This window comes from Triticum aestivum, chromosome 3D, assembly GCF_018294505.1.
Source record: "Triticum aestivum cultivar Chinese Spring chromosome 3D, IWGSC CS RefSeq v2.1, whole genome shotgun sequence".
NCBI lineage: Eukaryota > Viridiplantae > Streptophyta > Magnoliopsida > Poales > Poaceae > Triticum > Triticum aestivum.
The window spans coordinates 464,170,696-464,186,280 of record NC_057802.1 but is presented as its reverse complement, the minus strand read 5'-3'; the positions used below and the strand labels follow the sequence as shown (position 1 = coordinate 464,186,280).

General features: G+C 57.2%; 1 protein-coding gene across 1 annotated transcript; it reads left to right on the top strand.

The window, feature by feature from the left end:
- Positions 1–11,625: 11,625 nt before the first annotated feature.
- LOC123074968 (WUSCHEL-related homeobox 5-like) lies at positions 11,626–15,096 on the top strand. The gene is made up of 2 exons (XM_044497681.1): positions 11,626–12,118; positions 14,426–15,096. Exons 1-2 carry the CDS (start codon positions 11,674–11,676, stop codon positions 14,854–14,856), a joined length of 876 nt encoding a protein of 291 aa, XP_044353616.1. The 5' UTR covers positions 11,626–11,673; the 3' UTR covers positions 14,857–15,096.
- Positions 15,097–15,585: the final 489 nt, after the last annotated feature.

Below are 15,585 nucleotides of genomic sequence, written 5' to 3'. Positions count from 1 at the left end.
CGTCTTTGGCGTCCCGGCCGGAAAGCTACTCGGCTTCCTCGTCTCGGAACGCGGCATTGAGGCGAACCCGGAGAAGATCAAAGCCATCGAGCGCATGCGCAAGCCGGCTCGGCTGCGCGATGTCCAGAAGTTCACCGGATGCTTGGCCTCGGTCAGCCGGTTTCTAAGCCAGCTGGGCGAGAGGGCGCTACCCCTGTATCAACTGATGAAGAAGACGAGCCCGTTCGAATGGAACGGCAAGGCAGACGAGGCCTTCCAAGACCTCAAGCGCATGCTCTCCACCATGCCGGTCCTGGCCGCGCCGACCGACAAGGAGCCGCTGTTGCTCTACATAGCCGCAACCTCGCGGGCGGTCAGCACGGTGCTGGTGGTCGAGCGACCAGAGAAGGGCAAGATCCAAGCCGTCCAGCGCCCAGTCTACTACCTGAGCGAGGTGCTCTCCATCTCCAAGCAGAACTACCCGCACTACCAGAAGATGTGTTACGGCGTGTACTTCACCACCAAGAAGCTGAAGCAGTATTTCCAAGAGCACGTCATCACCGTGGTCAGCACGGCGCCTATCAGAGAAATCATCGGGTGCCGGGATGCCTCTGGCCGGGTCGCCAAATAGGCGATCCAGCTAGCCGGCCACACCATCCTCTACGAGCCCCACACCGCGATCAAGTCTCAAGCCCTGGCTGACTTCCTCGTCGACTGGACCGAAACCCAGTACTTGCCGCCGCCTCCCGACTCGACGCATTGGCGCATGCACTTCAACGGGTCCAAGATGCGACTCGGCTTGGGGGCCGGCATCGTACTGTCGTCCCCGAAGGGCGACCGGCTCCGCTACGCGCTCCAAATCCACTTCGCCGCCTCCAACAACATCGCCGAGTACGAAGCCCTTGTGCACGGCCTCCGGCTGGCCAAGGAACTCGGAATCCGGCGCATCCTGTGCTACGGCGACTCGGACCTGGTGGTGCAGCAATGCTCCGGCGAATGGGACGCCCGTGACTCCAACATGGCAAGCTACCGCTTCCTCGTCCAGAAGCTGTCCGGGTCCTTCGAGGGCTACGAGTTCCTCCACGTCCCGCGCGCGGAGAACGAAGCAGCCGACACGCTCGCCAAGATCGCCTCGTCACGACAAGCATTCCCGTCCGACGTCTCCCTCGACCACCTACGCAAGCCGTCCGTCAAGCCATCACCGGGCTCCGAGTCCATCCACGTTCCAGACGACCCGGCCACACCTCAACCCGGCCCGGGGACTGCTGAACCCGGCCCGAGGGCTGCTCAGCTCGACCCGGCCAACATTGTCCCGGACCCGGCCGCCGCCATCCCCGACCCAGGGGCTGCTCAACCCGGCTCGGGGGCTGCCGACTCGGAACCCACCCTGGTGGCCGTCTTCGCCGTGGTTACGGCTCCATCTTGGGCCCTCTCAATATCAGAATTTTTGGAGAACGGGGTTCTCCCCATGGACGAGACCGAAGCTCGGCAAGTGCAGCGCCGGGCGTCCGCCTGCAGCATCATCAACAACGAGCTCGTCAAGCACGGCTCCACTGGCGTGTTCCAGTGCTGCGTCGAGCAGGAGCGGGGCATCGACATCCTCCTCGACATACATCAGGGCGAGTGTGGGCACCACGCCGCATCATGATCCCTGGTGGCCAAGGTGTTCCGCCATGGTTTCTACTGGCCCACGGCCCTCCAAGACGCCGAGTCGCTCGTCCTCAAGTGTGAGGGATGCCAGCGCTTTAGCAAACGCAGCCACCAGCCGACGTCAGCACTCCGCACCATACCGATCGCCTGGCCCTTCGCGGTCTGGGGACTCGACATGGTGGGACCCTTCAAAACCGCCCGAGGCGGCATGACGCACTTGCTGGTGGAAGTGGACAAATTCACCAAGTGGATCGAGGCAAGACCAATCAAGAAACTGGATGGGCCAACAGCCATCCGGTTCATCAAGGACATAGCGGTGCGCTACGGCATGCCGAACAGCATCATCGCCGACAACGGCACCAACGTCGCCAAGGGCACGCTCGAGCAATACTGCTCCATCTCCGGCATCCGCCTCGACATAGCATCCGTTGCGCATCCGCAATCCAACAGGCAGGTCGAGCGGGCCAATGGACTCATCCTGTCCGGCGTCAAGCCGCGAATCGTCGAGCCGCTCATCTGCTCACCCGGCAGCTGGCTTGACGAGTTGCCAGCCGTTCTCTAGAGTCTCCGCACCACGCCGAATCGCTCGACCGGGTTCACCCCGTTCTTCCTTGTCTACGGTGCCGAAGCCGTCATCCTGACCGACGTCGAGTTCGACTCGCCGCGCGTCGCGATGTACACCAAAGCCGAAGCCAGAGAAGCCCGCGAAGATGGCGTCGACCTGCTCGAAGAAGCACACCTCCTGGCGCTCAGTTGCTCGGCCATCTACCAGCAAGGCCTGAGGCACTACCACAGCAAGAAAATCAAGCCCCTCGCGTTCCGTGAGGGCGACCTCGTCTTCCGAGTCGTCCAAGAGCAGGCAGGCCAGCACAAGCTGTCCCCTCCATGGGAGGGCCCATTCATCGTGAGCAGGGCCTTGCGCGACCGCAACGCCTACTACCTCATCGATGCACACAAGTCAAGGAAGCGTAATAAGGACACCGCCGGTGAAGAAACGACCCGGCCGTGGAACGCGGAACTCCTTCGCCCGTTTTACAGTTAGCCATAGGAGCGTATGTATCATCGCCTGTTGTAAACACATGAAACTATGGGGTCCCCGAATGAGACTCGGGGGCTGCCTTTTGTCGACCAATTTATTGTGTCCCTATTTTCTTGCATCACTATACCACTGAACCCGGCCACCGGTCCGACTCGCTCGACCGGGGGCTGGCCGGCTCGGTCGCCACCCCGCCGCCTTACTTGGTGATTCCTGATAAAGTTAGGATGCCGCGGTCCCCCACTTCGCCCTAAAGCCACAGATCCAGATTTGGCTGTCGGCTGGCAAGCACAACGGGCCAAAGCTCCTTTACACTTCATACACTAAGCCAAAGGTTGCCGGGTCGATCAACCCGGCCCGCCATTCATCATGAACAGCCGCACGACCGGCTGCTCGCCAACCGGCTTCGCCGGATTGCCGCCAGCCGGCCCAGTGGGTGTTTCGCTCGCGCTCAACGTTTCGAGGGACCCAAGTCCTGCGCGCTCCTCTCAAAGAACCAAACCCCTTGTCACGGACCGGAGCCTCGGCCGTCTGACTCGCGGGGGGGGGGAGGTTTGAGAAAGGAAAAGCACATGAAATCGGTCCAAGAAATGGAAGGCAAAAAAGCAAAAGCACCCACGACATCTACACAAGTACTTAAGAAAAGGCCCACGGCCCGAGTTCATTACACCCTAAAACCCCTAGTGGGTGGGTGGACCTGCTATTTAACAAATTTGACATAAAGTGTCTCAGGCATCTCCAGCGCCGCGTCGCGACATCGACGGCTCTCCCCTCGCGGCCTTCTGGTCCGGCTAGGTGCCGGTGCCCTCCTCAGCGTCCGCGTCGCGGTAGACGCCCGTCTCCTTCGAGCTCCCCTCCGGATCATGGAAGAGCAAGCCGTAGTCGTCGCCGTCCACGACCCCCCCCGTCTTCCGTCCGCTCCGGATGGAACTCGTCGTGGAAGGCGAACTCGGCGATGTAGCTAGCCCGGGAGGCGATCCGGCCGGCTTGCTCCTGCAAGAGCTGCTCCGAACCGGCCCACTGGCCCATCAACGCGTCCAGCTGCAGGTCTGGATGCCAGGACAGCGCGAAACGGAGCGCCATCTCAGCACCGACACGAGCGGCGGAGACGCGCCACTTGCCAAGCCGGTCCGGCCCCATCTCCAACCAATGCGCTAGGCGCGAGAAGCTGCTCGGTTGGACGGAGTCCGGCCATAGGGCCGCCGTCATCACGATGCCGGCCTGGGACAGCCGCCCCAACTGCGTTCCCAGAACCTGTAGGCGGGCCTTAGCTCGGGAAGGTCCAGGCCACACGCGGATCCGTCCCGGACCCAACGACGCCGGTCGGGTCACGCTGATAGCGGACGGCTTCCTCCGCCAGCCGCTTCATCTCTGGGAAGGCCCCTGCCGCAAAGGAAGAAGCGAGTTAGAAGAAGAACAACAAGGAAGAAAGGCCGAGTCCCGATCCGGCAAACGACAAGAAAAAAGCACTTACTAGAGAAGGACTCTTCCAGGTGCTGCGCCTCAAGCAACATACCACGCCGCTCCCGCTCGATGGCGCGGTCGCGCTCCTCGAGCGCCTTCTCTAGATCGGCCGCTTTGGCAAGGGCCGCCTTCAGCTCGGCGTCCTTGTCTTCGACTGCCTTCTCGGCCGCCTCGCGCCGACGGGCCTCGTCCTGATGGGCCCCCTCAGCCGTGGTGACCTGCCCCCGCAGGCGATCCACCTCGGCCCGGAGCCGGCCCTTGTCATCGGCCAGCTGGCCGCGCTGCTGGTCCGCCTCCACCAGGGCCTGCTGCGCCTCTGCCACCTTGGCGGCTTCCGCCTTAAGGAGCTCCACCTCGGCCTCGAGGCGGCTCTTGTGACCCGCCAGCTGATCGTGCAGCCGGTTGGCCTCATCGAGAGACCGCCGAGCCGCGGCCGCCTCCGCCCTCGCCTGCACCGCCTCGACGCCAAAACGGCCGGTGTCGGCAACAAGCCGGTCATAGTGATGACCGGCCCGGAGCAGACGAGCCCGCCAGGACAGCACCTCGGCTGCGAAAAAGAAGGACTCAGCAGAAGAAAAAAAGCAAGACTTCATATTTGGCCCAACTGTTACACAGTTGGCCCGAATCTCGGGGGCTACACCCAGTGGGTGCGCTAGCGCGCCCCCACTAGAAAGGAGCACAAGGATACCTGCGGCGACACGGAGCTCCTCCTCCTTGGCGGCAAGCCGCTCCACGAGCTCCCGGTGCTTTCCTAGGAGACGATTGTAGGCGCCGACCCGGAAGGCGTCGAGATGCTGAAGAAAGCAGAAATCAGAACAAGGCCAACCCTCTAAAGATTCGACCCAACTACTACGTAGTTGGCCCGAACCTCGGGGGCTACACCCAGTGGTTGCGCTGGCGCGCCCCCACAAAGAAGAAAATTGCAAGAAAACTTACCAGGACGGCGCGCTCCAGATCACGCGTCCGCTCTACCTCGGCCTGGGCGAAGGCCTCGAGCCGTTCCGTCCGGCATCGCTGGCGGCGACTAACGACGTCCAGCGCCGCCTCCTCCTGGGTCTGAGGCCCGAAGACAACGGCGCCCTCGCTCCGCGCCGGCTGCGGCACGGCAGCTCGGTGCTCTCCCTACCGGGGAACCAAGGCGTGCTCCTCGCTGGCCGCTCGCGACGCGGCCAGCACCTCCTCCGGGGACGCCCTGCGTCGCCGACCCTGACCCGGACGCTGGGACACCCTGCGCCGCCGTCTCTGGCCCAGCTGCCGGGGTGACCTCCGGCACCGCCGCCCGCGGTGCCTCCTCCAAAACCGGCGGCGCCTCCGATGCCGCCGCCCGCAGCGTCTCTTCCAAAACGACGCCGCCTCCACCACCGTCAGTCCCCGCTCGCTCGGCCACGTCGGCCTGCGGCGGGGTGTCATCCTCCACCTCCACGACCCCCCAGTCGGGGATCACCACCTCAGCCTGGCCTCCACGGCCGCGCTCCCTCACCGACGACGGCTCAAAGACCGTCGCCGCCACCACCGTGCCCTCCGGCATCTCGCGCCAGACCGGCTCCGCGCCGGGTCGCGCCCATGCCGCCGCCGCGTCGGTCCAAGCCCGGACCGACGCCGCCTCTAGCTTCGCCTCGGCCCGGTTCCTGTCCCGCCAGGCCAAGGCTTCGGCATCATTCGGATCCAGGCCGAGGTCCGAGTCGGCCCGTCCCTCCGCCTCGGCCTGGTCGGCAAGTGTTGGGAAACGTAGTAATTTCAAAAAATTTCCTACGCACACGCAAGATCATGGTGATGCATAGCAACGAGAGGGGAGAGTGTTGTCCATGTACCCTCGTAGACCGATAGCGGAAGCGTTATCACAACGCGGTTGATATAGTCGAACGTCTTCACGATCCGACCGATCAAGTACCGAACGCACGGCACCTCCGAGTTCTACACACGTTCAGCTCGATGACGTCCCTCGAACTCCAATCCAGCCGAGTGTTGAGGGAGAGTTTCGTCAACACGACGGCGTGGTGACGATGATGATGTTCCACCGACGCAGGGCTTCGCCTAAGCTCCGCAACGGTATTATCGAGGTGTAATTTGGTGGAGGGGGGCACCGCACACGGCTAAGAGATCTCAAGGATCAATTGTTGTGTCTATGGGGTGCCCCCCTGCCCCCGTATATAAAGGAGCAAGGAGGAGGCAGCCGGCCAAGGGAAGAGGCGCGCCAAAGGGGGGAGTCCTACTCCCACCGGGAGTAGGATTCCTCCTTTCCTTGTGGGAGTAGGAGAAGGGAAGGGGGAAGGAGAAAGAAGGAAGGGGGCGCCCCCCTTCCCTAGTCCAATTCGGACTAGCCCATGGGGAGGGGTGCGGCCACCCTTTGGGGTCTTTCTCTCCTCTCCCGTATGGCCCAGTCAGGCCCAATACGTATTCCCGTAACTCTCCGGTACTCCAAAAAATACCCGAATCACTCGGAACCTTTCCGAAGTCCGAATATAGTCGTCCAATATATCGATCTTTACGTCTCGAGCATTTCGAGACTCCTCGTCATGTCCCCGATCTCATCCGGGACTCCGAACTCCATCAGTACATCAAAACTCAATAAAACTGTCATCGTAACGTTAATCGTGCGGACCCTTCGGGTTCGAGAACTATGTAGACATGACCGAGACACCTCTCCGGTCAATAACCAATAGCGGGACCTGGATGCCCATATTGGCTCCCACATATTCTACGAAGATCTTTATCGGTCAGACCGCATAACAACATACGTTGATCCCTTTGTCATCGGTATGTTACTTGCCCGAGATTCGATCGTCGGTATCTCGATACCTAGTTCAATCTCGTTACCGGCAAGTCTCTTTACTCGTTCCGTAATACATCATCCCGTAACTAACTCATTAGTCAAAATGCTTGCAAGGCTTATAGTGATGTGCATTACCGAGTGGGCCCAGAGATACCTCTCCAACAATCGGAGTGACAAATCCTAATCTCGAAATACGCCAACCCAACAAGTACCTTTGGAGACACCTGTAGAGCACCTTTATAATCACCCAGTTACGTTGTGACGTTTGGTAGCACACAAAGTGTTCCTCCGGTAAACGGGAGTTGCATAATCTCATAGTCATAGGAACATGTATAAGTCATGAAGAAAGCAATAGCAACATACTAAACGATCGGGTGCTAAGCTAATGTAATGGGTCATGTCAATCACGTCATTCTCCTAATGAGGTGATCCCGTTAATCAAATGACAACTCATGTCTATGGCTAGGAAACATAACCATCTTTGATTAACGAGCTAGTCAAGTAGAGGCATACTAGTGACACTTTGTTTGTCTATGTATTCACACATGTATTATGTTTCCGGTTAATACAATTCTAGCATGAATAATAAACATTTATCATGATATAAGGAAATATATAATACTTTATTATTGCCTCTAGGGCATATTTCCTTCAGCAAGGTCGGACCGGCTCCTGCGGAACGCGGCCCCTTCGGCGGCGCGGCTTCCGCCGCCGCCCTCGCCAGCGCGATTGGCGACCTAGAGAAGAAGACAGAATGAGCAGAAAAGAAACAAGACTAGCTCAAGAAACAAAAAAAGCCTGAGCGCAAGTAAGAGATGAAGCTCACCCTGCCAAGACCGGGACCGGGGTTGGCCTCCCGTGCCTGCCGCCGCGCTTCCTCTTGGCCGGCCTCCCGGCCCCGGCCGGGTCCGCCGTGCGCTTCGTGGCCTGGGGTCGCGGCGCGACGCTGTCTTTCCCATGCGGGCGGCTCGGCGCCGCCCCATGCGAGGACCCGGCTCCGCCCACGTCGCCGCCTCCCCCGCCCAACGCCACTACACCAACAAATGGCGTCAGCACCGGCCGTTCCATGCCGCGGTTAGCAATTCAAGACACATGAAGAAAAACACGAGACTTACCCGCGCGACGCCCTGCGCCGGCGTCGGACTCGGCCTCCTCCTCCCCGCCACGAGCCACGGGCTCCTCTGGCGCCACCGGCTCCACCTACGATGGAGCCCGGGCGTAAGGATGCCGAATCGCGTTCAGAAGTACCCTCCGCGTTGCGTCAGGATGAATGAGAAGGTGCACGGCAGCAAATTGAGAAGACCAGACACTCACCTGCGGCGCCGGGTTCGACTGGCTGTACGGCGCCTTGTCGAACCGCCAGTCCTCCCCAAGGTTGGCCTTGGAGATGTCGTTCACGCCGCGCGCGACCTGCTCCGTGGACAGCCGCGTCGACCCCATGCGGTTGGGGTCCTGAAGGCCGACCATTTCGCCGATGAGGCAGGAGCGCCCCTGAAGCGGAAGGACCCGGCACATGATGAATGCGGCGAGGAGGTCGGTGCCGGTGAGCCCCTCCTGCGTCCTCATCACGGTCACCCGCTCGCAGAGATTAACGATCTCCTGTGACGGGCGCTTGGGCGAGTAGCCCAGTTCGTCTTCGCCCGCGGCGGTGCGATGGCGAAGGTCGGAAGATTGATGCGATCCGCTCCAAGGTTGCGGTCGTAGAAGAAGGAGTTCTGCCACTTCTTGGCAGAGTCCTCCAGCGGGATCTTGGGGAAATCCGCCCCCGACCGCTTCGAGATGACGGCGGCGCTGCAATCGGCGAACTCCCAGGCCGACGGGCCCTGCTGCTTCAAGGAGAAGAAGCGCGCCCAGCGGTCGATCGTAGGCTCGACCCCCAGGTACCCCTCGCAGAGGGTGACGAAGCCGGAGAGCTTGACGATGGCGCCGGCGCCAAGATGATGCAGCTGGAGCCCGAAGAACTCCAGGAAGGCGCGGAAGAAGGTGCTCGCCGGCAGCCCGAACCCGCGCTCGAAGTGCGTGAGGAACACCACGCGCTCCTGCCCCTCGGGTCGAGGCCTCTGCTCGCCGCGCGGTAGACGGACGCCGACGTCCGTCTCCCGCGGCAGGCGCCACGTCGCCCGGAGTTGGGTGATGTCCTCGGAGGTGACATTCGAGCCCATCCAGGAGCCCGATGGCAGCGACATGATCGAAGAAAGAAGAAGGAAGATGGACGGCAAAGGAGTTCTGCTCGGAGCAGCGGGCGCCGCATTGCGTCTGTTGCGAAGAGCGGAGCGAGAGCAAAGGGACAGGAGGGCGCGAGTGAGAATAATGTCCGCCACCCCTGCCCCCCCCCCCCGATTTATAACCCTCGGTTTGAACGAGGGGAAGTGGGGAAGCGGGATGGTCTGCATGCGCCCGTTCCACTACCCCGCAATAAGTGCGCGCGTACACGCGCAGTAACTGCCCGGGGAAGAGCAACCGGCCCCCGGACGCCGCAATAAATCTGCGTGCTTGGGCCGAGGGCGCACGGCGGCGGGCCCCAGCCCGTCGCCCGGTCCCGTCACGCTCGTGGCCTGTCAGGCCCCTCCGGCTTCCGGGCACCACGTGGCGCCCGCGCAAAGCCCGAGGGATTGCCCCAAGATTCGGCGGACTTCTCGGTCCCCGCCACGACCGAGATGTCGCGATCCGGTTTCCGAGAAAACCGGCACACAGTGGGTGTTGCCGGACCTGGCGCTCGCAGAATCCACCTTGCTTAAGGGGGAAACTACGAAGGCCCACTCATCCGAAGACGGCAGACCTTCACAGCTTCGGGGATTACTGTCGGGGGGATGGACCCCAGGCAGGCAACGGAACCCGGATCCTCTTCAAAAACAATGGGGCTGGCACCGCCCCTCAATACCGGCGCGCGCTTGGCCGGGTCGCTCGACCCGGCCAAGCCCCCCAAGCCGGCCAGACTAGCCGACCCGGCAAGACACGTCGAGCCGGCTCCAACAGCTGGCACAAGACAGCCAAACCCGGCACGGCCAAGGCCTCCTCACCAAGCCAGCGCCACCCATGGCGTGCTACGCAATCCAGCCGCGGGTCAACTCCCGTCCCATCCAGGCCGTATGACGGGGACAATACTTCAATCAACGATGACCAAGGCAACAGTGCCCCGCCAATGCCTCTGGTCAGCAGGAACGTGGCAACAGTGCCCCTCACCTACCCGCTGACCAGGGCCGGCGTGGCAACAGTGCCCCCACCCTCACTGCTGACGACAGCAAGCGGCAACCTGACGGAGAGCACTGTACGATGCTCGACTCGGCCACGCCCTGACGATCGACAAGACGTCGCATAGTCCCCCAAGGCTTGCGGGGGCCGCACCTAGGAGAACCCAACAAACCACAAGCCCTCAGCGGGGCCCAGCCCGGGACCCCGGACACCGACTACACGGACCCACCGACTTATAACATTACCATTGTACCCCCGAGGGGTTGGACTATAAAACCCCCGGGAGCTCACGATCATTCGGGGGGGGGGGGGGCAAAGCAGAAGGACTAGCCACAAATAACAGCAACACCGGAGAGAAGGAGCAACCCAAGCCTTGGCCAGCTTCCTTCCTCCTTCATACAGCTGCAGGAGCAACATTGTACTATCGATCATCCAACTACACTCGACAGGACTAGGGGTATTATCTCTCCGGAGAGCCCCGAACCTGGGTATGTCCGGCGTCCCGCGCCCGCTCATGCCAACCTCGCCTCCGAAGCCCACCAGCGCCCTCGAGCCTCCTCCTCTCTTTAGCCATCCCTTGGCATCTGCCGTGCGCCCACCACGACAACAGGTGATAGGAAACATTTGTCCTACATGATTGCGCTTTTAGAGGAGAAAAAGGGAAACCGTTTGACCGTGCGAGTCACTAGATGAGCGAATAGATCGAAAGGGAGCAGAACTGGCCATGCGCCTTTTATGTGCTATAATTGGTGTAAAGTTAATTTTTCGTAATGATACCACTTTGTACGTTACTATATGTGTGGTCTTATCATTATCACACAAACGAGGTGCACGACACGTAGCTGGCACACGAGTCACGCCACATTGCGGTGCTTCTTTAACTTATATTCTCACTTTATAGTGACTGACATATGGGCCCACAAGCATACTGGCCCACTTGTCACTGCCCAGAGTCACCTGATGTACGTAAGACAATTTGAGCCCCTCTCCGCCCATCCCCGGCACCTTTTGACCGCGCGGCAGCACGGCCAGCCTGGTGCCGTTTGGCGCCTGTGTGCATGCACTCCACGCCCCTTCAAACCCTTACCCTCCATGTGCCTTTTTGTTCTATAATTGGTATAAAGTTAATTTTCCGTAATGATACCAGCTTGTACGTTACTATATGTGGGGTAATATCGTTATCACACAAGCACGGTGAGCGACACACATAGCTGGCACACGAGTCATGCCACATTGGGGTGCTTCTTTGACTTATGTTAGCTGACTTTATAGTGGCTGACATATGGGCCCACAAACAAACTGGCCCACTTGTCACTGCCCAGAGTCACTTGATGTACGTCAAGACAATAGGAGCCCCTCTCCGGCCATCCCCTCGGCACCTTTTGACCGCGCGGCAGCCACGGCCAGCCTGGTGCCGTTCGGCACCTGTGTGCACGCGCTCCACGCCCCTTCTCCTCTCCAAACCCTTACCCTCCAAGCACCTTTAAAACCCCCAACACTCCGCCCCACTACAAGCGCACACAAACGCAAAGGCTAGCCAAGCGCAAAGAAGATCCATATACATCCTTCCTAGCTAGCCATGGAGAGCGTCGACCACCATGACGAAGCCGCCACCCGCCTGTCCCTTTCCCCTCCCCGTCCGCCGGCACCGCTCTCCCTGACGCCATCGCCCAACTCGGCGGCGCTGGTGAACGCGCACTGGGTGCCGACCAGGGAGCAGCTCGCCGTGCTGGAGGGGCTGTACCGCCAGGGGATGCGCACCCCCACCGCCGAGAAGATACATCAGGTGACCGCGAGGCTGCAGGAGCACGGCCCCATCGAGGGTAAGAGCGTCTTCCACTGGTTCCAGAACCAGCAGGTCCGGCTACGCCAGAGGGAGAAGCAGCAGCGATCCGACTACTTCGCCAGGCAGTTCTGCCGTCCCCAGCCGCTACCCGTGCTCCACAGCCCCTCTGGCCACCCCTTCTCCCCGGCCCAGCTGCAGGCGCCGCCGGCGCCGAACACTCCTGCATGCAATGGAGAAGGTACGTCCGCACATGAACGCTCCATCTCCGCCTTCGACACGCCATTCAATTAAATCTGCTTTTGGCAATTGGCATGTACGTCTTGATTAGCTTACAAATGCGCCTGTGCGTTTCTTAGCCTAGCTTTATGTTTGGGGTTTAGCTGGAAGGGATATGCATCTATGACTTTCCATTGCAACCCACACGGCTTTCATGTGTCTGCTGGTCAAAGCTGGTCGATGTGATTGGATGGGATGGCATCCATCTGGGCAAATTACTAGCACGCATGAATGTTGACTCATCTATAGTCGTCGTTTCAGAAAGTGACATGATGGTAGTTTGGTTCGTATGAATGCATGCACAAGGTTGCTTTGCTTGCTTGGCTGTATTCTTTTTGCTCACGATGTGCACGCATGGATGCAAGGTAGCTCCATATTTTCGCTTGTACTAGCACCTGCCAGCCCACCCAAGTTCAAGTCTCGGCTTTGACGCGGGTACTCGGGAAGTTTCTCCTATAAAAAAAGTCAACAAGGATTAGCCCTTGGGTTAGTCTTTTTTTTGGGTACTAGCACCTGCCAATTATCGTCTTTGCCAGCACTATGTGTCAACAGGCTGATCTTTTGCAAAGATCAGCCGGGTAGCTAGCTGGCCGTAAGAGCTGTACCTCGATAGATGTTGGATTAAGCAGTAGCCATCACCCCGCAACATCGTCCGTGCTGCAAGCCGTCACTGCAAAATGTCACCGTTGTCGTCAAAGTTGCGGCCGCAACACCGACGATATTGTAAAACCCGGAGGCTCACGATACCCAGCCTTGCTCACAGCCGTAACTTGCAACAGTGTTGTCTGTTGCGGTCGTCACACCCACGACTCCGCCGCTCCTTCGCAGCTTCAGGGGCTGCCGCTCGCAGCATTGTTCGATAGTCTTCTCTGACAGTGTTGGTGTAGCGCCCCTGCACATAAAATGCAGTGATGGTGCATGGCTCCAACGAGATGCCATGCAACAACGGCAACAACCTTGAAGCATCAGTACGACAATTGCTTGGAGAGGAATTGGACAGGCATGACCTGCCGAAGAAAATTCAATTAGGGGAAAAGGGGATGTGTCAGGAAGAAGACGATGCCTCGAGGAGATAAGGTTGCGTATGTGGCTGATTTGTAGTACGCGTAGCACTCGGCTAGTCGGTCCGCAACACGCCCCGTATTGCGCCGGGCTGCCTGCAACACGACCAACATTGCAAACACCTGTGTGTGTGGTCAGAAGAGTGTTGCGTGCCGCACGATCAAACGTTGAAGAGTCAATTGAGGCGAATCCTTTTCCTTCTCATCTTGCCCATGTAGTGTCGCTGCGTAGAGTGTCAATGGAGCAGGGAAACCCTCGCAGTCATGGTCACAAGATTTAACGTTGCAGGGCAAGGCTATGTATCCTGAGAGGGGACCTTTTGTTCCATGGGTGTGTATACACCCTATATGGAAAAGATAATAATAAATAAAAAATCAACAAACTCTGAAAATATTTTTGAAATAAACATGACCTTCCATTGTACTGGTAAAATAAATTCCACAAAAAGAAAAAAGCTCGTTGTCTTCTTTTCAGAAAAAAGACAAAAAAATCGGTCAAAATAGTGTGAATAGTGACCTATAATAGCAAATAAATTTTGTTTTTTTGCCCTGAAGTCAACGCTAGTTTTATATTCGTGAAATTTATATACTAGTCCAAAAGAAAGTCAAATTTATTGTAAAAAGAACTTCCAAACATTTTTGACTTTTCTATTGATTATCATTTTTCCATATAAGGTGTATATACACCCCAAACCAAAGGGTATTTCCCATGTATCCTGCTGCTGCTACCTTCTGTAGCTTTCTTAGTCTTTTCTGCACTGTACATGCATACACGCATGCCCCAGAATGGATGGAAATAACCGTCCTACACCAGCGTGTCCAGACCTAGCGAGAAATTCCGTCCATATTATAGGAAGATGAAAAAAATTCTTGTGGGCCCGACAGTGGGAAGACACGTGCCAGCCAATCCAGCAGCGAGTAGTTTGTGTTTGTACCATTTTTGATTTATCAACTTGATTAAAATGACCATGATCGATTTATATTGCTCTTGTTTATTTGAGTTTCAACGACACCAACTTTATTTATTATCAAGAGACGTCTGTTTGGATATTCAGTGTAAGTTTATGTGCTTTCTACTTCCAGTTATTTTGCTCGATGTTGAGCAAAATACGGGAAACACACAAAAGATACCCTTAATCAAAACATGCCCTAAAATTGTGGTTATACTAACATATTTTTTGTTGGATCCATATTCGTTTTTCTTGCAGCGATGTACATGCAGCAGTCATGCTACATTTCAGGGCCAGCAGCGCAGGCCGCGGCTAATGCAACCTACTACTCACAGATGCAGCCGCCGATAATGTATCCAAGTGCGGAGATGATGGCACATGGCAATGTACAGGCACAGGCGCAGGCTGCCATGTACTACCAGGCAGCATCTTTGAACAACTCCAACACTCAACAAATTTCTGTGCTCCAGTCGTTGCCCCCAGCCACCAGCAGCTACGGTGCGCCTGACACCTACTCCCATCGCCCCGTGCTTCTGAATTTGTTCCCACAGTACCCCACCTTTGCAAATCGCAAGAAGACCCGCCGCGTCGGGAGCGTTGGCTCCGCGAGGACATCAACGTCCGGGTCGATCTCTTGTGAGACGGAGAGCCCCACGACCCCCAACATACACATTGTTGTCGATCTATGAATTCTTTGGTGAAGGTCACAGAAGGTGATGCATGATTGCTGATATGCTCGACAAGTACTTTGTCAGTCTCATGGACAAGCCATTGAGTAGATGTACCAGTTTTCTTTCATGGGATATTTATTTGCAATGTTGGTTTACTTAGGTAATTAGGAGTAACATGTGTATTGCTTCATAAACTTGAAGCGTGCATCGGAAACCTTGTTAAATTTCATTGAGTTAGTCAAGTTAATTTTTTTATTGCAAGGTGCATGTTCTATTTTGGCTTTAGCTTGTTTCATCGTATCATTCATCTAACCATGGGCGTGAAACAGTTGTCAATGTTCTCAATAAATTTTAGGTACCACCACCTTTTCATAAGAAAATAATTTTCCTTTTCTTCTTTTAAAGGCCTGTTTGAAATGATTGTAAGTTTTGAATGTCTACCGATGTTTTGTTCTCACTTGAAATAAAAATGCATGTGGGTACACACAAACTACAACCACTCTAAACATCCCCTTAGAGAAACTCGGAGGTGTATAGAATTTTCCTTTCTTGTGAGAAAAAGAGGTATATTGTTCGATTAGTTGTTTAAGTCAAAAAGCATGAAACACACATAAGCGTATCATGTGTAAACAATGTTGACGAGATAAGTGTCATGCTAAAGCTCACATTACTATTTTGACCGACACACCTAAGGTTTTAGGCTGTTACTCACATAGTACCAAATTTCATAAATTTGACCCTTATTAG